The 23,965-nt window shown below is 38.8% G+C and overlaps 1 protein-coding gene across 3 annotated transcripts; it reads left to right on the top strand.

Moving 5' to 3' along the window:
* Positions 1-4,509: 4,509 nt before the first annotated feature.
* KRCC1 (lysine rich coiled-coil 1) lies at positions 4,510-18,498 on the top strand. Of its 3 annotated transcripts, none has more exons than XM_090281695.1 (4): positions 4,510-4,658; positions 13,872-13,954; positions 16,071-16,165; positions 17,136-18,498. In XM_090281695.1, exon 4 carries the CDS (start codon positions 17,158-17,160, stop codon positions 17,905-17,907), a length of 750 nt encoding a protein of 249 aa, XP_090137821.1. In that variant the 5' UTR covers positions 4,510-4,658; positions 13,872-13,954; positions 16,071-16,165; positions 17,136-17,157; the 3' UTR covers positions 17,908-18,498. The 3 variants fall into 3 exon arrangements, with proteins under 3 accessions (XP_090137821.1, XP_090137822.1, XP_090137823.1); XM_090281696.1 differs by having other exon boundaries at positions 16,052-16,165; XM_090281697.1 differs by lacking the exon at positions 16,071-16,165.
* Positions 18,499-23,965: the final 5,467 nt, after the last annotated feature.

Raw genomic sequence — 23,965 nt, 5'->3', positions numbered from 1 at the left:
TTGAAGATGACTCAGTTCATAAGGGATTTGATCAGCATGAGTTGAATGATTTGGCACGAGATTTGGGACTATCCAAAAAGGCTTCAGAACTCCTAGTATCAAGACCGCATGAGGAAAACTTGCTTGAAAAAGGAATGAAGGCATCTTACTTTCAATTGAGAGAAAGTGCATTTCTACAATATTTTCAAAGTGATGGTGCTTTGTGTGTTGCCATAACATACATGGTTTAATGGAGGAATTGGGAATACCGATCTAGAACACAAATGAATGGTGACTGTTCATTGATAGCTCAAAGCGAAGCTTGAAGTGTGTCCTCCTCCACAATGGCAATTTATTTGGTGCAGTCCCAATTGGCCTTTCGGTTTGTTTTCATGAAAAATATGAAGACATAAAGAGAGTCATTGATTTGTTGCAGTATCACAAGCACAATTGCATCATCAGTGTTGACCTTCAAACGGTCTGCTTCCTTCTTGGTCAGCAACGCAGACACACCAACACACCAAGTATCCCTGTTTTCTGTGTATGTGGAACAGCAGAGCTCGTGAGAAGCATTGGATGAGTTGAATTGGCCTCCAAGATCTGATTGCAAACCTGGTTATGCAAACATTCTACATGAGCCACTCGTTGACAGAACATTATATTCCCACCTCTGCACATAAAGCTGGGTCTCATGACGCAATTTGTGAAAGCTTTGCCAACTGAAGGAGACTGCTTCAAGTATCTCATTTTGGCATTTCCTAGCCTGTCGTTTGAAAAGATAAAATACTTTAATATGTATGTTTGTAGCAGAACTTTACTACTTATATACAACTTAACTTACAGTAACAATATATAGCCTTTGTATGAATAAAATAACTCTAAATAAACAGTATATTCAGGTAATTTTTTTCTTTATTTTCCTTTGTATGTACATTCTGTATGATTTTTGGGACAAAGGGAGGGTATCCTTTACCTTAAAAAGTTGACATGACAGAGTGAAACTGGGGTCATTTTTGGATTCAGATGCCAAAAGTTAGTAAAAAACAAGTGTCAGATCTAACTCAGCAAAAATTGTGTTTCCCAATGTTATTGTCCTGAGCCTGTGCAACAAATAATCTCAGAGGCCTTGAGAGAGTGATTGCCTTCTCTTCAGTTGGATATGCTGCAATTCAGGGAATATGTACAGATAAAGGAAGGTATAGACATAAATGAAGCCCAGAGTGATGGTTTGTGATAAGATTTGAATCACCAGGACCGTTTGTGTGCCTATTAATACTGCAGCAGCTGATCTATCATACCCTGGGAAAAAAGCTCCAATCATCCCCTCTGTTGAAAGACCCACTGTGATCTCCACACCTACAGGTACCACCATCTAGTGACAAATCAAGGGAGCTGAAAGATTTTAAATATTTTCTAGGGCCCAATTTAGTAAAAGAACTGCACTTTATCACTGGTTGTGACTTCATTTGTACCTGGAGCAGGTTCATTTAGGTTTAACAAGTTTCCTTTGGACCCATGAATTAAGTTTGATTTGTACATTTTTAAATTGTTGTGGGGGGGGGTGATCAAGAGAAGATTATTTTGTGACACATGAAAGTTATTTGAAATTCAAATTTCAATGACCATAAATAAAATTTTACTAGAAAACAGCCATACTTACTTGTTTAAATATTATCTATGGCTTCCTTCACATTACAACAGCGGAGTTGAATATTTGCAGCAAAAACCACATGGCTCACAAAGATGAAAATATTTACTATCTTACCCTTTACAGAAAATACTTGCCAAACTGTGCTTTATAATAATAACAGCTTAATGCATGGTAGTGTTAAATAGGCCAGGAGTAGCTCACCACACCAAGTACATCCACTGGCTGATTCATCCATTCATTTCAAAATCACTGCGAGTGAAAAGATCAAAAAAAGAGTACTGTACATATCTACCACTCACATTCCAGGATGACAGGGGCAGGTTCCCTCCTTAATAGTCCATTATATTTGTATAATTACATCATTGACAAAACTTTATGCTCTCTCTGGTCCCTGTGTTCTTACTAAAATATTGTGCTTGCTTCCATCTTTCTTCCTTTGGCTCCAAGAAATTCTTAGCTACCATTTGCTTTTCTCCCAAGAATTTCTAAATTCACTCATCCCACACACACATTTATCAACACATGTATTAAGCACTATGTATGCTCAGTGAGTGCCTTCATACAAATATGAATAATGTAGCCTGTCTTCAAGACATTGACCATTTAGAGAGGATTGTGGAAGAGCATAAAGATAATGAGAGATATCGGAGGCAAAGGGGAAAGTGAATCTAGGGAAGGCTTCAGAGAAGAAGGGGCCAACAAAGATAAGTAGGAAGGGGAGAACCAAAACTGGAAGAGACTATCTCAGGCCCAAGGACACAGCAGCATGAGGAGAGATGTGGAGGTAAAGAAACAGAATGACATGTGCAGACAACTACAATCTGTTAGGTATGGGGGGAGCTACAGAAACACATGTATTATACTTTTGTTTACCAGTCTGGGACCAGAATATTGCCTTTTATGTCCTAGTGTTTCATATACATCTCAAAGCTATTCTAACAGCAACAATAACTCTTTGAATGCTTAAAATTGTCCTTTCCTTGCAATACTTCATATTCTTTCACATCCTTTGAGGTGGGTATTATCAAGTCCTCCTAGTGAAAAAGCAGTATCTCCTAACTGTCATATATGCGTGCAAGGAGACTCCACAAAATCATTACAGTAGAATTGTCTGTAAAAGCAAAAATGGGAAACAAGCTCACTGTCTATTGACATGGGAGTAGATGGCTCATGGCATTCATACAGTGATATGTTATAGAGGTGTAAAGTTAGAAACTCACATCTCAGCATACATAAATATAAAAAATGGTTAGTGATCAAAGCAAATTGCAAAGGAATAAGTATGTATAATAACATTTATGTAAAGTTTTAAATTATGCAACACAATACTTCATTTTTCTTAAGGATACATACATATAATACACATGTAGTAAAAGTTTAAAGAAATGCATGGGAATGAGAAATGCTGAATTCAGGGTAATAGTTACTTCTGAGGGAAAGAGTACATTAGAAAGCAGGAAGAGGCCCTGGTCAGACCAATGGATTCATGAATAAGTAGAACAACAAATTGATGTTTTTCTCTCTCACTCCATTCATTTCTCTCTCTAAAAAATTCAATTTAAAAAAAGTAGGAAGAGGACATTTCAGGAAGAGGGAGCAGCAAGTACAATCAGTTGAACTTCTCCAATAGCTTGGTGTTTACAGGAATCAGTAAAGGTTTAACATTGCTGGATCAAAAAGTGAAAGCAGGGTGGGGAAGTGAAAGCAATAGGAAGGTTAGGAGATCAGGGAGCTGCCCTCAATCCTGGCAATGTTCACTTTGGACTTCTCAACAGACAATGGGAGCCAGTAATGACTTCTAGGTAGAACCATTTGGCAACAACATGGGTAGTATATTGGAGCGGTAAAGTCTGAGGAAGGATATCACTTAGGCAGCTATTGCCATGGTTCTAACAAAAGAGAAGCTGAAATTAGACAGCAGCAGTGTGACAGGAAAGGATACCCAAGAGTAACCTGCGCAGTGCACCAGGACATAATGCTCATCAACAAGAAAACAGGTAAAATATTGTATAGCAATGAAACAAATCAATAACAGCTATATACTATAGATCGAATGAACCTCAAAACGTTGAGTGAAGCAAGTCCCAGAACCGCATAAACAATCTTAATTTTTAAAAGCTATTTATATGTATATAGCTTACATGTATATATGTGTGTGTGTAAGGAAATGATGACTACAAACCAGAACAGAGGTTTCTTTGGGGAGTAGGTAATAAGATGATGAGATTTGTGTGTACAGTGTATGTGCAAACGTGGATATATAACACATATTTAACAGAGAGGAAGGGAGAAAAGAGGGAGACCGAGAGAGAGAGAGAGAGAGAGAGAGAGAGAGAGAGAGAGAGAGAGAGAGAGAGAGAAAGAGAGCAGAAAGAGAGGTCATTTATGGGCCAATGATGACAGTGTATCATGACCAAGGATATTGTTTAATCTACTCTGTGTACTACAGGTTCTACCAAAGGAAAGAAAGATAAAGCAGGAGATAATGTATTTTTCAGATGCTCTGGAGGTAGACGCTATAGATTCCAGATTTTTTACTTCTTTCCGTAGTTGATTTTAGATTCACTCTCAGAAAGGTGATTGACACGTGCTTTTCCTGCGCTCCAAAGTGAGTGCGCCGGCTGGGGTGGGGGTGGGGGCGGGCTAGGGAATGAGAGAGCCGAGCCAGATTAGAGCGGAGGCCGGGAAACGGCGGGTGAACGGGCGGAGCAAACAGGAAGGTGGGGCTACGGGGACTTTCTGGGAGGGGCGAACAGCGCAAGCGCATCAGGCCACTTTTCCGCCATGGCGTCGGCATCGGCCAGTCACCCTCCCTCCGCTGCTGGCGGCAACTTCCCCTCAGGAGTCCCGGTCTCCGGCTCCTCCTCCCAACACCCCCCCCCCCCCCCCTGCTCAGCGGCGGAGGCGGCAGTGGCGGCAGCGGTTGTCCTTGCCTCTCCGCCATCTCCACCTCGGCCTATCCCCCGGCCGGGGGCGTTGGCGGGGAGGGGGACAGTAGTTGTAGACGCCCGCCCCTGCCTCAAAGAAGGTGAGTTCCCGCCCCGGCGGCGGGGGCGGCCCCGCCTTCAGCCCCTCCACTTCGCGGCCCAGTAAAAGGCCCTGCTCATCGAGTCCGCCCGGCGCACCCGAGTGTGCAAAATGGCCGACCCGGTGGTGGCCAGAGCCCCTCTGCTCACGTCACCACCTGCGCCCCCGAGGGGGCTCCCAGGCCCCCAGGTGGAGTGTGGGGGCCAGAGGGATGTGCTGAGGAAGCCTAGGTGTGAGTGAGGAGGAGTGGCGGCCAGGTAGAGGCCGGTGGCTGAGGAGAGTCAGGAAGGAAGGAGCTTTGATGAGGAAACCCAAGACTGAGGGTACAGAGATGAGGAGAAAAAAGGCCCAAGACGTGGAAGGGAGCACACCTCCGCAGGGTGGACGCTGACACCTGGAAAGCTAACCTCACAGTAGGGTACTGAGGGAGAAGCGGAGTTAGGAAGTTGGGGAGAGAAGGAAGTAGCATCTGGGAGAAGGAAAGAGGGGCTGAGGTTTTTGAGGGATCACTTTGGAGGGTTTTCCTTGGTGTTTTGAGGGTGACACGCTGTTAAAAGAAGCTTCTAAGATGTACAGGCCTATCTAAAACTGAACTGAGTTTTCGTGTGTACCCACCAATGTCAAATAAAACCAAGGCGGACATGAGAGGGGTGAAAACATTTTATTCAGCAACGACTGACAGTTGGGGAGAGAGCTGAGCTCCGTTCCGTTTGCGCAGACGGGACTTGCCGTTGTAAAGGGAAAAGGCGGGAATGGGGAAGAGGTGGGGTTCAAGTAGGCTCAGGAAGTGACCCTGACCAAGGGGTCGTAGTGTGGATGCAGTGAGCTGTGTCTGCTTGGTGGTATTAGGAAATTGGGACTGCGGCCTATACTTCCTGATGATTGCATGTCAAAGGAATGGCTTTCAGGTCCTTAAGAAAGACAACCCTGAATTATAGGAGATACCGTCCATCTAAAGGAGTCAGAGGGAGGATTCATGACTGAAAACCTTTTTATTAAGCACTCCTATAAAGAGATAAGGAGCCTATCATCAGATGTTGGCTGGAACAAACAGTACGTTTCTTTTGACAGCCCTGGGATTATCCTAACAAGCTCAAAAGGTCATTGCAGGGATTTCAATTTAGTCTGCTAGAGGCCATGGTTAAAATTTGGTCAGGTTTCTTTGTGCAGGGGTTCGAAAGGAGTGACCCTGCCAAAAGCTTTTACAGTTCTCACCAACACATTTCCCCTCACACTAAAAGCTATTTGATTGTTTCAATTTAAGAGATGTTTAAATCCTTACAAGACGATATTTGCAACCAACCTACTTTTTCCCAACTGAGATAAGGCTACAAGGCAGTTTGCAAATCATTTTACATAGAGTTTGATCCCACTGCAAAAGAGCTCAGTAAAACATTTAGCCAACTTCATTTTAATAATTAACTTTTAGTATTTACTGTATTGCCTTATGTTGCTTTTTGTCTCCAGAGTGAAAGATGGTGGACGACAAAATATCTTAGAATAATTCCTTTCTTCTGGAGGAACACCAATAAATATAATAAGCTCATGAAAATAATTTTGTTTTTACCCTCTTTCATGATATGTTCTAATTTTGTGTGTTTTCCATTATCTTTTACACCTTTCACTTTGGAGGAATAGTAAAGTAGTAAACTATAACTTAAAACATTTTATAAGTACTTTATATAAATTTCATTCACTAAAAGTGGAAATTAGAAATTCATTGCAACTAGATGATGTTCCATTAAGTATCTTAATGAGGACAGTTTGGAAGACTAGATTTAGGGTCTTCAGTCACCCTGGTTTAGTATCATTTTCTGAGATAAAAAAATAAAATCTGGATTTTTTTTTTTTTTTTGTATTTATAGCAAACATCCTGCCTCATCAACAAGTAAGCCTGAGCAGTTTATAAGTGTTAAGACTGCAGTTCAATTTGGCTGTCATAATTGGATCACAGGAAGGTTTAGAAATAGTTTCTCATGGAAAAACAGCTTTTTGTGTGATGACTAAATGTGCAAAATTACTAAAGACTTAATGATGTCAGTTCACACAATGCTAGCAATAACCTTTTATACCACTTCTGGGGGGGGGGGTGTATAATGAGAATACTGGAATAGGGGTCCTGATTCCAGTATTAGGTTCTAGTGCTGGCTTCCCCAATAGCTGTGTGACACTTAAGTCCCCAACCTCTTTTGAGTTTTGTCATCTGTGGGGAGGGGTAACTGGATTAACACAACTGAGTAGTTTGCAACCAGGGGTAAATTTCCCTCCAACCCCCACCTCAGAGAACATTTGGCAGGTTTTCACCACCTGGCAAGGAAGGATGTAGTGCGAGCAAGGGCTACTTGTGTCTGTTTGGTGTAGGCCAGAGATGCTATAAGCATCCTAAAATCCACAGGATAGACACACACACACACATACAACAAAACAACCAAAGGATTCTTCTACCCAAAATGCCAGTAATTTGAGGTTGGTGCACTCTGTACTAGCCAAACTCTGAGGTTCTTGACAGCTTTAAAATTGTGAGCTGATTTACAGTTTTGTGTTGATAATCATTCCACGTCTTGGCTGTATACTAGAATGGCAATTCATAAAACATGAAAATTTGACCTAGAATGGCCATCAGATGACATTTAGAGAGTACTGAAATCTCTGTTGACGTAGGATTGAGAATATTCACTAGGATTTGAAAAAATATTTATTTCAGTAACTCTTCAGTTAACTGTTAACTTTAACAAGTGGTGAATATTTGATATACTCTTTAAAAAACAGACTCAATGTATTTTTAGTTTAGATATTTACAAAAGCCTTAAATAATTGCCAATTAAGAGTACATGTACAAGCACATAACCAAAAGATTGCCGGTTCAATTGCTGTTCAGGGCACATACCTAGGTTGCGGGTTCGATCCCCCATCTGGGTACATACAGAAGGCAATCAGTCGATGGTTCTCTCTCATATAAATGTTTCGATTCTCCCTTCCTCTCTCTCTGAAAGCAATGAAAAAACAAAATGTCCTCGGGTGAGGATTTAAGAAAAGGGAAAAAAAAAAAAAACTTTGTTAGAAGATTTCTTTCAGGATTTTAGCAATGACAAAGATCAAAGAAATCTATAATAAACAAAAGCTAAGCTAAATGTAATGGTAAGAATGAAAATAGTGTGCATGATAATCACTATGTTCTTCATTCTGTAGAATGCTACAGTCTTTGTAATGAGTAAATAGTCTTCACTATGCAAAGTAATAAAAAAAAATAGAGGTAGCATCAAAACTTTCTGCGGTAAGATTTCTGCAACACCCAGAATTTACCACCATGCCATCTTTGATTTCTCTAATGGTTCCTGTTGCCCACCGTGTTCACAGAAGTTTGGCACACACTCAGTTCAAATGGCCAACTATGTTAACTGTGTACATAGAACACCTATAAGTTATTTAAACACTTTCACACAGAGGCATTAAACACATGAAGGAATGGAACATAAAGGAAAAGGAAGGACAAATGTGAAAGATACTGATAGAATCTGAGTTTATTTCAAAGTAAAATTTATCTTTTTGAATAATATGCTCCTCTACTCCACTCCCCACTTCCCTTCTTCTGGGAAATTACAACAGCAATAATTTTTCTTCCTCCTTGTTATTCTGACTTGACAGGGATAAAAGCCTTAGAATTATCCATGCTTCCCCACTCTTCAACCTTGTGTCCCCAGCTATAAAAACTTTCTTTGATTTCCACCTGCAGAATGTCTCTTAAATTCTTCCCTTCTTTCTATTCTCACTACCACAATTCTGGTTTAGCCCAATAATCTGTGGCCTGCAGCACCCTCCATTTTGAGTCTCTTTTTCTTTCCCTATTGACTGCAGAATTAAATTCAAATGCCCAATAAGGCCTGTTATGATCTGGCACCATTCTACATTTACAACACAGTTTTTCACTACCTTCATGCATATCTTGTTTTAGCTAAAGCAGATATGCCTTTTCTAATGTCCTTCCCCCCTCCAGAACACCCTTTCCTTACTCATGGTTTCTTTAAATTTTACTTATCTCCTAAGAATCAATCCAAATCCATTTTCCACAAAGCTTTACCCAAATGCCTCAGCAAGAGGACATTGTACCTTCCTGTGTCTTACACCACTTAACATGTTTTTGTCCTGCATTACAGTTCTTTGCATATCATTTTTACAAAATTGTATATTCCTTGATATTAGGAATTGTCTTATTCCCTCATTTGTAATTCCTAATGTGTAAAGCAGCTATATATCTATGATGGAAAGAGTCAAGATAAGCCAAAGTTTAAGATCTAGCTCTATCATTTAACACATGTGGCAAGCTATTTTAATTTCTTTGAATCCTGATGTCTTAATCTTCAAAATGTGGGAAATTCCAGTTTTCTTGCAAAGGTAGAAGATGGAAAGAATAATCTTATTTTGTTTGGCATACAGTAATTAATAAATATTCATCTCTTTTTTCCTATCTTGTCCCACACCACCATGGTACCTTGAAGACAAAATTTAATTAATAGTGATAAAGTTTAGTAAAACCCAAAGGCATGGAGAACTTGAACTAAGTGTTATAGGAATATTTTTACTTTTTATTTAGTTTTTTAAAATCTTCACTCAAGGATATGTTCATTGATTTTTGAGAGAGAGAGCGTGCACACACGCCCAAGAGAAACATCAGTGTGAGAGAGAAACAATAGGTTGCCTCCCATATGCTTCCTGACCAGGGATCAAGCCCACAACCTTTTTGGTGTATGGGACAATGCTCCAACCAGCTGAACCTGTCAGCTAGTGCAAGAGAGAGACTTGAAAAACAAAAAGCTAGAATCAACATGTGTCGGAACTTAATAGGGAGACATATGGCTGAAATTTTGAGCTCGGGAATATGATACCATTTAATAAAGACTAAGGAAGAGCTTGGTGAGTGAAGCAGTTAAAGGTGACTCCAAGTTTCTTTAGTATCAGGGCTGAGTGTGAGAAATCCAAACCAAGAGTTTATTTGAACCAAACTGAAAACACATGCTGGGAAGCAAGATCTCAAATACTCTAGAAAATAGTAGTTCTGCGGGGTTTTTTATGCATTTCAATTTAAGGAGGGAACCCTGGCTGGTGTGGCTCAGTGGATTGAGTGCTGGCCTGTGAACCAAATGGTCACTGGTTCAATTCCAGTCTGGGCACATGCTTGGGTTGCGGGCCAGGTCCCCCAGTTGAGGACATGCAAGAGGCAACCAGTTGATGTTTCTGTCTCCCTCTCTTTCTCCTTTTCTTCCCCTCTCTCTGAAAAGAAATAAAATATTTTTTATAAAGATATTAAGGAGGGAACTAAGGAAGATTACAAGGAGGTGGGGGGAAGTAAAGAGAGAATTGAATTACAGCATCGTTAACAAGATTAGGTGCTCTCTTGAGGATGGTTATTGCAAAGATGTGTTGACCTATATCAGCGATTTTCACCCTTTTTCATCTCATAGCACACATAAAACTACCAATAATTACTAAAATTCTGCTACACACCAAAAAATATATTTTTTGCTGATCTATCCAAAAAATAGGTATAATTTTGATTTACAAATAATAATTATAACAGTAATTACCTACCCTTTTACTCCAAAGTCATTTAAAAAAAAAAAATCAGGTGCTTGTACTTGTATGTAAGAGTCTCTGATACTAAGAATTAATCAAACGCAATCTTATTATGCAACATGACCAGTAAGCTACAACTCTTATATGACCTATATATTTGTGGTTTAATATGGGGCATTCACACCAGATGGCTATTGTGTTGACTATTGTTTTTTATTTGGCAATCTAAATTCTTTATATTGCCTTATATCACCTGACTAAATAGGCATTGCATGTTTTAAAAATTCTTGTGGCACATCAGTTGAAAATTGCTGACCTAGAAGCATAGAAACAATGGACAGGCTTGCTTAAGGCAAAGATAAACCTTTTACTAAAAGGTTATATGCCTGGAGCATGACTACCCACCTTGACCTACCCCATTAGGAATTTACATTCAGATCACCCTGTGAGGTTACTTTCCACATAACTCCTTTTTTTCTGTCCACACAGCTTAGAAAATTGACTTTCAGAAATGGGCAATCTGGTGTTAAGGGTTGAATGGAGAGTGAAATTGTTGTTCTATTTTAGGCTATCTTTGAGCTTCTAAATGGCTAGCCTTCAGTAAACTTTCTATCTGTACTGTTTTAGTTGTTACAGTACTTACCTGGTCTTACTAAAGATTTTTAAGTCCCAGCGGTATGGCTTGGTTGGGCATCATCCCACAAACCAAAGGTTTGAGTCACTTGCCTGGGCTGCAGATTTGGTCCCCAGTGGAGTTGCATGCAGAAGACAACAGTCAATCAATGTTTCTTCCCCTCTCTTTTTCCGACCCTTCCCCTCTCTCTAAAATTAAAAGTAAAAACATTTAAATTAAAAAATATTAAAACCAATGTCACATCATCATGGTCAAGTTGTATATATTAATTCTGAATCAAGGGAAGTTCTGGAAGCCTTTTTAGTTAAACTTTTTACCTTGCTTGACTTAAGAGTCAAATTAATTTACATTATATACTTTAAAACAACTAAAAATAATTTAGACATATATAACAAATATTTTTAAATATTCATTAAGTCCTTTCTAAAATGTTTCTGATTTACAATTCTTGAACATTTAATCTATACACTGGTACTGAACATTAAGCTTAGTTTGAAGATTTCCTGTAGAACCCTTAAATTAAATTTTTATGGAGTTTTTAATTACGAAGTAATATACAGTAGTCCCTCACTATATCACGGTTCACTTATCGCGGCCTCACTGTATCACAGGATTTTTAAAAATATTTAATTATTTCTTGCAGATTTTTTTGCTATATCGTGGGATTTTGCAGTACTGTTTATGTATGTTGTTAACGTTACATAGGTTTAAGAGTGTAGAATAAATGTAAGGTTCCTACTTCGCAGGGTGTCTGGAATGTAATACCCGTGATAAGTGAGGGAATACTGTATGTTCTTTGCAAAAATTAAAACAATACAGACATGTGCATTGAGCAAAATGTTAAATGTTCTCCCCTGCTCCTTTTCTAACCCCATTTCCCAAACCCCATTAAGTTTAGTGTGTCTCTTTTCATTTTTTTCCTATGGGTATTGAGCTAACAACACAAGGTGAGACCATCAAGTCAGACTCAAAAGAATCAGTAATATTACCTAGTATCAAGGTTTACAAATTACTTAGAGCAGTGATCCCCACCCTTTTTGGCACCAGGGACCTTTTTCATGAAATACAATTTTTTCATGGATGGGAAGGTAGGGGGCCTGGTTTTAGGGTGATTCAAGCGTATTACATTCAAGCTCACCTAATGCTGTGTGGCCCAGTTCCTAACAGGCCACAGACCAGGGGTTGGGGACCCCTGACTTAAAGGATACAAGCAATCAAGAGGCTCTAATGAAACAGCGAGATGTCTAGTACATGAAAGATGGCTTCTCAGACCATATTTTCCCACATTGATCATGTATTTCTGACCCAGAATAATAGGTGAGCTTTCTAAGTGAGAGTCACCTCACACAGTGGAAGTGTTTAAATTATGAATCAGCATTTTATATCCCAGAGAGCTGTTAGTTTATGTGGCATTATTCAGGGAATTCTGCCTTAGAGATCCTGGATTTGTCTACTATAGGTAATCTTCAGTCAGGGACATCTACTAAGAGATTTCAGAGATAAGTTCTCTTCCTCCTCGCAAATATCATTAGGTCCAGGCATCACCTGCCTTCTTCCTCAGTCCTCCCCCTGGAAAGGGAGTGAATGGATTACAGTTCAGCTCCTTTAACTCCTTTGTTACAGTCAATACATATACATATATTTAAATTTTGGTTCTGTATGGTTGACTGTTTTTATGCTAAAATTGGATTTTAGATCAATAGGTAGGTAGGTTCTACATCTATGCACCATTAATATATCATGGGCATTGCTCTGTGTGGTTCCAACTCATTTATTTAAATGGCTTCATAGAAAGTATTTTGATGTTTCATGGTTGGCATTGTATTTATAAACTAGTAAACTATAAAATTTCAACTGTTAGGAACTTTAGATAGCAGTATAACCCTCAAGTGTAAATGTATTGATTTTGACAGATTATTTATGATGGTGAGAAACACTTTTAGCAAATGTTCTAGAAGTTACTATATGAATATGATGGTAGCTTTGAGTGGCTTGTCTAATCCTTGTTTAGCAAGCCTTGCTTGTGGCCATGTTTGTGCCAACTGTGGAGGATGGTTGCCTATCACAGGTTTGTGGTTCCTCCATGGGATTCTCAGATGACATTAGTGATATAACTAGAATTAGTAACTATCTTAAAATTTATTGTATTTCTTGAGATGGTCATCTTTAAAAAACAAAATTCCAAGGCTGGATTTCTTAGCCCAGCCTTTCAATACTAGTGCCCTAGATAATTTCCATCAAGTCCTGACTCTTGCTGGTGCTCCAGTAACTTCTTCAGAATAGTATTTTCTGGACTAAGTAAAAATATATTATCTTATTTAATATTATAGGCTTACTAAATGTTTTCATACTAAAATTTTAATGAGCAAAAAGCTAGTACTTGGTATTCCAAGCACTTAGAAAATTATAAAATTATGGTATATGAAATGATATCTAGTTGAAGATTAAAAATATTCCTTAAAGTTTAATATGAACTTCTGTCTTACCTTTATTTTATTCATAGATACCACATGAGTGAACAAAGGCTGAACTTTTTATAGATACTTTTTGTAGAAGGCATATGTAAATAAATAGTAAATAGTTTGAATCACAAAGGATGTCACATTATATAGTAGGTGGAAATAAAGGCCTTCTAAATCATAGGATTATTTCTATTGAAGCTCATGCTTTGATTTGAAAGCAAGTAAAACTCTATTCTTAAACTGATCAGACTAAGTATATTAAAAATTATGAGGTGTAAATTTGGGGTCACTTTGTTCTAAACTAAATATTAATTTTCCCAGGGTAAAATACATGCTCAAAAGGTGAGCTTTACTTTCAGCTTTACATGAAGCAAAATGGTAAGACATTGAAGATGGATTTTGTGAATTTTCAGATGATTGATCTGTGTTGATAATATAATTTTAAACTTTGAATTATTTAATCTTTATAACAAGATTGTGGTTGTTTTCAGGAGACTGAGTGGAGTATTGGACAGAAATTTTGTAAACTTTGTATCATGTTTTTCAGCTCCCCAGTTGTTGCTAGGAAACTGAAGCAGTTAATGGGTGAATATGATCAGATTTCTCCACCAAGTTCTCAGCCTGATGAGGGTAAGATTCCATTCACCTCTTTATTGATCTCTGCACCATCAGTGGTTTTTGGCACTGTTTTCTTTTAATTACCCTGTCTTCAGGTCCATACATGTTATACCATGTGTCAGTACTTTATTCCTTTTTATTGCTGAATAATATTCCATTATATGAATATACCATATTTTATCTATTCATCAGTTGATGGGCATTGAGTTGTTTCTGCTTTTTAGCTGTTATGAATAATGCTGCTATGAACATTTACATACAAGTTTTTGTGTGGACATAGGTTTTCAGTTCTCTTGGTTATACACCCAAGTGAAATTGCTGGGTCATAGGTAACTCTATGTTGCATTTTGAGGAACTCCAAAACTTTTTTTCAGAGTAGCTGCAATATTTTACATTCCCACGAACAATGAGTAAAGTTTCCAATTTTTTCCACATCTTTACACTTAATATCATTTGTCATTTTGATGATCTGTCATTTTGATTAGCCATCCTGGTAAGTGTGAAGTAAAATCTTTTCTTTTCCCTTTTCTTATTTTTTATTTTTTGTTGAATTTATTGTAACATTGGTTAATATAATTATATAGGTTTTAGGTGTACAATTCTATAATACATCATCTGTATATTGTATTGTGTGTAAAATTCTTTTGAGTTTTATTTTTTATTGTATTTTTTCCATTACCATTTAGCCCCTTTATACTCCCTTCCCTGCACCCTCACCGCAATCACTACACTGTTGTCCATGTCCATGAGTCCTTTTTCCTTTTTGCTCAATCCCTCCAACCCCTCCTTTCCCCTTACTATTAAAATTTTTCAAACATAAAAGTAGAGAAAGTAGTATGAACTCTCATGCACCCATCATTCAGTTTCAACAATTATCAACATCCATTTAATCTTGTTAGTGACTTTTTAAAAGCAGCTTTATTAAGGTAAAGTTGCTATACAATAAACTGTACATATTTAAACTATACAATTTGATGGGTTTTTTTTAAAGATTTTATTTTTTTGTTTTTAGAGAGGGGAAGGGAGGTAGAAAGAGAGGGAGGGAAGTATCGATTGGTTGCCTCTCACACGCCCCCAACTGGGCACCTGGCCTGCAACCCAGCCATGTTCTGTGACCAGAATCAAACCTGCGACCTTTTCAGTCTGCAGGCCAGCACTCAATCCACTGATGCACTGAGCGACACCAGCCAGATCTGGTTTTTGACAGATGTATATGCCCATAAAATTACCAGCACAATCAAGGTAGTAGACATAACCATATCCCTCAAAATGACCTGTATAATCACTTCCTCCTGCCTCATCCCAAAGCAATCACTTTTACTACAGATTTATTTGCATTTTCTAGAGTTTTGTGTACGTGATATTAAATATTATATACTATTTTGTCAGACTTCTTTCACTCAGCATAATTATTTTGAGATTCATCCATGTTGTTCAGTGTATCAATAGTTTATTCCTTTTTGGCACCGATGGTATCCCATTCTATAAATATACCACTATTTTAATTTATCCATTCACCTGTTGATCAACATTTGGGTGTTTTCCTTTGTGGGGCTTTTATAAATAAAACTGCCATGAACATCAATGTATAAGTCTTTGTATGTACATATATTTCCTTTTATTTTGGGTAAATATCTAGGAGTAGAATAACCAGCTCCTATGGTAGATCTATGTTTAAATTCCTCAAACTACCAAACTGTTTCCCAAATGATTGTACCATTTTACATTTCACCAACAATGTATGAAAATTCTAATTGTTATGCATACTCACCAACACTGGTATTGTCAGTCTTTTTCAGTCATTCTGATAAGTGCATGGTGGTATCTCATTACGGTTTTATTTGACACTGACTTGGTGACTAATGATATCTTTTCATGTGTTTATTGGCCATTTGTATATATTCTTTTCTGAACAGTCCAAATCCTTTCTCTATATTAAGCAACTATTTGTTAAATTATTCTATTCAGAACTTTTATTCTATTTAAGTTGGATAGAATAGTAGCTAAATTTTCTGACTCACCAAATTAGACTTCATGTAGACTTTCTTTTTAATTTCAAACTTCCAGATAAGATAGCTGATCATTAGTGACTCTAGAATGCTGTGTTAGGCTTATTTTTCTTTTAAAGGGAAGAAATGTTCAATTCTGCATGGGTTATGCTACCTCCTAATTTTTGGAAATAAAATGTATCACCAGAAATACCTCGGGCATTATCATCTCATAGTAAGTACATTTTCTTCTGTGTTTGTGCTTATGCAGGATTTTAGGTAGGGTGAAGGAAGAGAAGGAAGAATAGTGCTGTCCCCCCACCTCCACGCACCCCCTCAAAAAAGAAAAAGAACATGCAAACAAAAAACTAGCATATGCACTTGAAATTTTTCCTGAAACTTTTCTCTAGGCCAATTCAACTCCCTTCTCAGCTTTCACCTCCATTTCCTCCCTTACCCCTCCTACCAGCAGTTTAATAGAGAACAAACCAGAAGGCATTCTAGAATGTTCTTTTCACCAATCAGAAGTAGTGGAATGAAATCTAAGCCCTATATAGAAGAGACAGAACTCTGTTCTCTCATTTTCCCTCATGCCCTCTACCTAAGAGTTTTATCTCATAGCTGAATTTCTAATTTCCAGCACTCCCAAACCATTTTATAAACATCCTTATATTTTTAAGTCCTCCAGTGCCTTAGTCAGGTGAGTGTGTGTGTTTATTTAATTTTGTTTGGGTAAACTGAAGAGTTTAAAGATTGAATTATTTCTTCATGTTTCCATTACTTCTCTTAGAAAACAATGTATAATAATTTTTTAAAAAATGAAAAAAAAATACAATAAACTAATCATAACTTTAGAAAATACATGAACATTTAGATCAGGTCACCTACAATGGATGTGTAGCCCTTATCTACACATCTTTACATGCTTTACAGTTGTAGTCCTACAACAAAATCTTATATGTCAGCTCCTTTCTGCCCTGTTATCTCTCTTCTGAGTTGGATAAAGTGCCTTGTGAGTAGCCTGGGAGATATTTGACTATTCTAATGTTCCTTTTTGGCATAAAATGTTATTATATTTAACTTTTATGCTGAATTAGGTTTTAATTCATTTGAGCGTCTATGTTTTGTTTTGAAGCTCTTTAAGAGTAAAAGATATATTCAGAATAAAATAATCTAGTGAAAAGAATTTCTTATCTTCTCTACAGAGAATCCCTTGTTGTCAACCTAATGAAGCATTCAAAGAAGACGTATGATTCTTTTCAAGATGAACTTGAAGATTATATCAAAGTGCAGAAAGCTAGAGGCTTAGAACCAAAGACTTGTTTCAGACAGATGAGAGAGGACTATTTGGAAACCTGTAGATACAAAGAAGAGGTTGATTTCAGACCCAGGTATAGAATGTTTGATCGAAGACTCCCATCTGACACCATCCAGACCTACCCAAGATCTTGCAGTATTTCACAAACTGTGGAAAACCAGTTACCTCAGTGGCTGCCGGCTCATGACAGCAGGCTGAGAATAGACTCCCGGAGCTACTGCCACTTCACCAGGGACTATTTCTCAGAAAAACCAGTCCCCCTGAACTTTAGTCAGCAAGAGTATAATTATAGCTCATACAGTGTAGACTCTAGAGTTTACAAGCACCTCTCAGAAAATAGTACCAGTGCCCATAAAGCCAGTCATAAACGGATGCATCACAAGAGAAAAAGGCATCCAGAAGAAAGCAGAGAAAAATCAGAGGAGAAGCAACCCAAGCATGAGAGGGGAAAAGGCTGTGAGGACAAACACAAGAAAAGCAAAACAGAGGTGGAAACAGTCAGGATCGGTACAGAAAAGCTTAAGTATCACAAGGAGGAAAAAAGACGAGATAAGGCCTCTAAGAAAGAGGATCATAAGCGTAGAAAAGAGAAAAGGGAACAAGGTAAAGAAAAAACAGAGGAGGAAATGCTTTGGGACCAGTCTATCCTTGGATTTTGAAGCTCTTGATTCTCCTGAGGTTAAACTGAAAAAAATCATTGAGGAGTGTGGTTTTATGATGTTCATGTTCACAGCATTTTTCTCATGTAAACAGGTTCTTTTAATTTCTAACAAAGGCCAAGGGAACAGAAAGTATTTAGTATGCTTGATCTCCAACATGGAAATTACTTTCCCTCATTTTCTAAAAGCATTGTTACATTTTTCTTACATATAATGTAGTTTCCCTTAATGAGAATGGCTTTACTTTATTCATCAAATTGCTATGCCCATGGAAGTATTTTTCCCTTGGGAAGTCATTTATTTTAAATTGGAGGATTAATAGGCTTTGCAGAATCTATTTCTTGATTGGGTTTTAGTTTGGGGTGGGATATTTTTATGTTCATTAGTTTTCTCAATGAAGCAATTCAGATTTTTTTCCCCTCTGTTAGATATATATGTTTTGTTGAAGCTCTTTGTATTGTCTAGATTGAAAAGTGAAAACTGAAATACATTAATATAATAAGCTTAGGTTACATATAGTTTTAAAAATTTCGAAGAGTCGATACAAAATCAGTTTATAACAAGTGTTTATAATAAACTGTTATAATTTTACATTTGTTGTTCTGTGTCAATGATCTGTTCCCATTCAGTGATGATTTTCTTCTAGAAGAGTAATAACTCAGCAGTTTGTACTTAAAAGGCAACATCTTTTGGGTAGGTCACACTACCTTGCTCATTTATATTTAAACCTACTCCTGCCCTCCTCAGTCCTCTTCCATGTAACCAGTCTCCCTACTTTTGCTGGGCTGCTGCCTTACTCCTGGTCCCTCTTGGGGTCACCACTTTACCTAGCCTTCTACCTCACTGGGTCCCAAATAGCAAAGAAGAAAGGAAGGAAGGAAGTGGAGGAGGAAGAAAGAGGTGGTAGGTGACCCATTTTATTTTACACTATGACTACAAACCTTCAGTCCTTCAAGTTCTCCCTAGTACATCTCCCATTCAGAGATGTCTAATATCTCCCCTCTCCTCTAACCTTCCCTTTCCTACTGCTACCCACTAGACCTCCTTTCTCTGCTGATGACCTCACCTCACACTCCACTGAGAAAATAGTATAGAAACTTTCTTAGGGGAACTTTCTCATCATCCTACCCCCAGATCTATCAACTTCCCTCAAGTAGTCTGTTCTCTGATTTCCCTCCTGTTAACAATAAAGTTGTCTCTGCTCTTAATTAAAGGGAAATCCTTCCCCTTGTGCACTGGATCCTACACCCTTTTACCTTCTCAAGGACTTCTGCACCATGAATCTCTCCTTGACTGGATCATTCCATTAGTAGGCAAACATGCTTCTGTTTCCCCTCTTCAAAAAACAAATGACAGTGCTCACTTCCATAGCACATATGCTAAAATTGGAATGATGTAGAGAAGAAAAGAAAGTGAAAAGCAAAAATTTGCTTGATCTGCTATATCCTTTTTCAGCTATCTCCTTCCTCTTTCATATCAAACATGTTTACACCAGCTGCCTACACTTTCTCACCTCATTATCTCCTCCACCTACTCTGACCCTACCCCTCCTCTGAAGCTGCTCTTCTCAAGGTATTCAAGGACCTACATGTTGTCAAATCCAATGGATATTTTTTATTTGTACCCAATTCAGCCTCTCAATAGCTTTCATCTGGGGTTGGTCAGTCCGTCTTCCTCAAATGCTCCCCTCAGCTTCCACCGCACCACTTTCTCCTATTTTCCCTACCTCCATAGCTTCTCTCATGGTTTCCTTTACTGGTTTCTCCTTCACCCACCTATAAATGCATCCTGTGTATTGCATCAGGAGCCAGTCCTAGACCACCACTCTAATTGTGCATCATAAGGTATCTCATCCAGGGCCATAGCTTTAAATTTATCAGTATGCTAATGTTGTGGACTGAATGTTCCCCCTCCTCCAAATTCATGTGTTGAAATTTTAATTCCCCATGCAATGATATTTGGAGGTGAGGCCTTTGGGATATAATTAGTAATAAAGTTATAGCCCTCATGAATGGGGTTACTGCCCTTATAAGAGGCCAGAATGCTAGCTCAGCCACCCAATCTATGTTTATTATAGTGGCTCAAACTTAAGACAGTTGAAGACCTCTGTAAATTTCTATTTCTGGACTAGATCTTCCCCCTTGAGTTCTAGACACATATCCAACTGCATTAATTGGTATTTCCCCTTATAACCCCAAAAGCAGTGGCTTCCTTCACCACCACGTCATTCTTCCCCACAGTTTTCCCCATCTCTGCAGATAACACTAATTCAATTATTTATGCTATAAAATCACTAAAATCGCATTTGACCCTTCTACATCAGACCCTCCATTAATTACTCCTGGTTGTATCGACAAATAATCTCTCCTATTGTTCAATTCTGTTTATCTTCATTGTCCCAAGCTGTCATTTATCCCATATCATACAGAACAAGAGGTCTGAGAAGAACTGAAAAACTGGAAGAAGTCATCATGGGCTCTGAGTTGGTGAGTGCAAACCCTGCAACAGAAGCACCAAGAAATCGAATGGTGTTATGGTCACCTCAAACCTGAGGATTTCAGAAATATCCAGCAAATACATTCTTCTAGAAGGACAAAACCATGCCTGAAGAGAAAAGTGTTAGGTTGAGAAACCCAGTTGAGCAGGAAAGTAACAACTGAGGGTAAGGGAAAGAGAAGGTTCAAATGGTAGGGAGCAGGGGGAGGTCCAAGATGAAGCGGAACCCTGATAGTACTGTAACAGCAAAATACAGCATCCAAGGTAAGAATACTACCTCAGAAGGCAAGACCTGTGGGTCTGCAGGAAATAGAGCAGAATAAGTTTTCTGAACCAGGAGTAGCTCTTAGAGGCAGAGAAGTAGCCTATATTGAACCTTTCACAATAACAAAGAGGGAGCCCTTTAGCCATGAAGCTGAGAAAGGTAATCTAGGTCAGTCCCCTCTCCACAGAAATGTACTCCCAGTAGTCCAGGTTAATACAGTTCATTTAAACTTTGAAAGGAGTGGGAAGAATATGATCTAGCCACATAAAATGTTACAAGAGAAAAATAAACTCTAAAATATTTTGACTATGAGATACCAGTAATATGCAGACACAAAGCATATGAAACTAACCTAACACTTCAAAGAAAGCTGAAAGAGAATAAAACTATTAAAGCTTTGAGAGATGCGCATAAAACAGAAAAAGAACTCTGAAATAAAATGACCAGACAGCCATGCAACTGAAAAAGAAAAGACAATTATTAATTCCAGGGAAAATAACATGTAGAGCAAGCAGTAAAGAGAAAAGAATTATATATTTTTAGTCAAATATACTCATTGAGCCAGAAGACATGGTTACTAAACAATGACCCTGACAGACAGAGGAAAAATATAGTAAAAGGAAAAAAGTCATTTCAGAAATAAAAATTACATTAACAGGAATACAAGAGAATATAAACATCATAGAATAATGATACTCCAACAGAAGTAAAGAAAATAATACAAAAGATTTGTGAGAAGGTGATAAGAGATAAGTAAAGGAGATCCAAATATACTTGGAGTTTCTAAAGAACAACCAATGATGCAGAACAAACATTTAAAACTGTAATTTTTTTTGTTAATGGTGGCAATATGCAAAACAGTTGCACGTGTGTATACAAGAGGTTGTTGGCTTTGTTTGGCAATGCATGTGGAGTGTTCTGGATTACCAGACCTGGGCAGTAACTCCAAGATAATTTTGAACATTCTAACCTGACAACTTGGTTTTGAATTCCAGTTGTACACTTACAAGTCATATATAGTAGATTCATTGTCAGGGAAAATGGCAGCAGTAATTCTCCCTCCCTGTATCTACACTTTGGATAGTCCATACTGCGGGGCCTGGTCTTTTGAAACAGGATAGTAAGAAGATAGAAAAATTCCTTGGCAAGTAGAATAGGAAACTAAGGCAGAGAGTTGAACAAACTGGTCAAGCAATTTACAGCCAGGTACAGAAGGTCACCTCCCTAAAGAGAATATCTAGGTCTCAGTTGTATTTTCTGGGCTGCAGGCCCAGAAAAGCAGCAAAACCAGGTGGTGATGCCTGAACCAACAGCAATGATTGAAGTCCCCTGCCCTGTCACTGACTAATCAACAGAGACCATGACCCTAAAAGGATATACCCGAAGAAATGATGAATATCCTACGGAAACCCTCCTCTAAGATTCCCTCTCCCTCTTGCCCTGACTCTCACTCTGGGGAGCAGCCTTCACCATTCCCTTTCCCTTCTACAGGCACACATTTCCTAAACTCTAAGGCAATGGGTCACTAGCAGCTTGTCCCAGGCTAATCCCCTGAACCTGTCCCCAAAGCCCCCTTTTCTGACTTCCCAGTGAGCTAAGGCAGCCCAGCCTAGGCTTTCCTGTTGCTTCTTCTATGCTAAGCCCTTCGTTGTTTTACTGTCCTCAGCTTTAATAAATGTATGCTTACCGTCATCTGACTCTGTGGTTGTGAAATCGTTCCTACACAAAGTCAAGAACCCACACACTACTGGCTGGCCCTAGGCAGACCCACTCAGGGCCAGGCTTCTGTCTGGTAACATTATGACTTACTTTGGCCACTGGTAAAGTAGTAAATATGATGCAAGCTAGATTTGGGAAGTGCCTATGCTTGCCCTTATGTTACTTTTAGAACTCAGCCACCTTGTACAAGCCCTGCTGAATAATGAGAGATTTGTAGCATGTTCCCATCACCCAGCTGACATTGAACTCCTCCTTCCACCAATAGTCCCAGATACAAGGCCCCTTGGACATCAGCCCCCACTGAGAAAGCCCAGCAAACTCACAATATGGTGAGGAATAAATGTTTGCTGTTTTAAATCATAAGTTGTAAGGTGGTTAATGGTGCAGCAAAAACACAGTACATGATTTTAGGTGAGTTTCTTAATCTCTCTGAGTCTCAGTTTTGTCATCTGTAATACAGATATAAAACAATTACCCTTGGAAGGCTATTTTGAGGATTAAATGAGAGCATATATATGTGAAGTGCTTGGCACAGCATAAATACTCAACATAATTTTTAAAATAAATAAATAAATAAAACAAGTTCTACAGGCTGGAATGGGTTCTGCCTTCAGGTTGGAGCACATTGCTTTAGTACTTTGTAAGCAATCTAGAATTCCCAAGAAAAGCATGTGAAAGAACTGGAAGGATGGGGAAGCAACAGCCAAGATAGGAAGTTGGGTCTCCCAGGTCACAGCAATAATCACTTGGTGGGAAGCAGAGGTGGGGGTGGTGTGGGGGCGGGGTGGGAGGGCAGGCTCGCAGGCTCTAGGCTCTTTCTATTCCCCCCAACCCCTACTATATTGTTGCCCCTGTAAACAGTGGAAACAGAGACACTCATTAATTGAGCTGGCTCCTCCAGGAGCATAGGTATGGTACTCTATGGATAAGAAACAAACCAAATAAAAGGACCACCCTCATAGGCAGCATGGATATCCAAATGTATCGCAATTTGCCTGGAGACCAGAATCCCTAACAAGAGTGGATGCTGACCAGGCCCTGGTTTTGCAGACATCAAACATCCTTGTACATTTTTCCCCCATGGCCACCATAAAGGGAACTGCAATTGCTCTCGCCATTTTACATGGAGGAAAACTGTGGCTCAGAGAGATTAAAGTTCGTCCAGGGTTACACTGGAGCCTAGCCCAGTCTCCTTCCAGGGCTGAGGTTTGAAACCCACCCCTTCATGGAACTGGGAGAAAATCAAGAGGAGGTGTGGTGAGTAGAGGCTGCAGATGGGTGCTAGTTCGACTCCAGGGTGTCTAGGGACTTCTATGGATGAGGAAACAGGTCTCCCATAGATCTCCAAGGGAAGGAGGGCACCATCAGCCTCTGAGTGTATGAGAGAATATTCAGAGCGTGGTGGGCGCCGAACTGGAGCAGGGGAGAGGGTAACGAGCAGTTTCTAGGTAGAAAAAGAAGGAGTTGGACTGGATGGTCTCAAAGGTCTAAAGCCGGCAGTCAACAATAAACATGTTTAGGTATTAGATCGTAGAGGCTAAAAATGTAGGCATAGGCTTTAACCAAATGTTTCAGTTG

The sequence above is a fragment of the Furipterus horrens genome, unplaced genomic scaffold, assembly GCF_987537825.1.
Source record: "Furipterus horrens unplaced genomic scaffold, mFurHor1.1.pri manual_scaffold_6, whole genome shotgun sequence".
NCBI classification, from domain to species: Eukaryota; Metazoa; Chordata; class Mammalia; order Chiroptera; family Furipteridae; genus Furipterus; species Furipterus horrens.
This window is presented reverse-complemented; position numbering and strand designations above follow the sequence as displayed.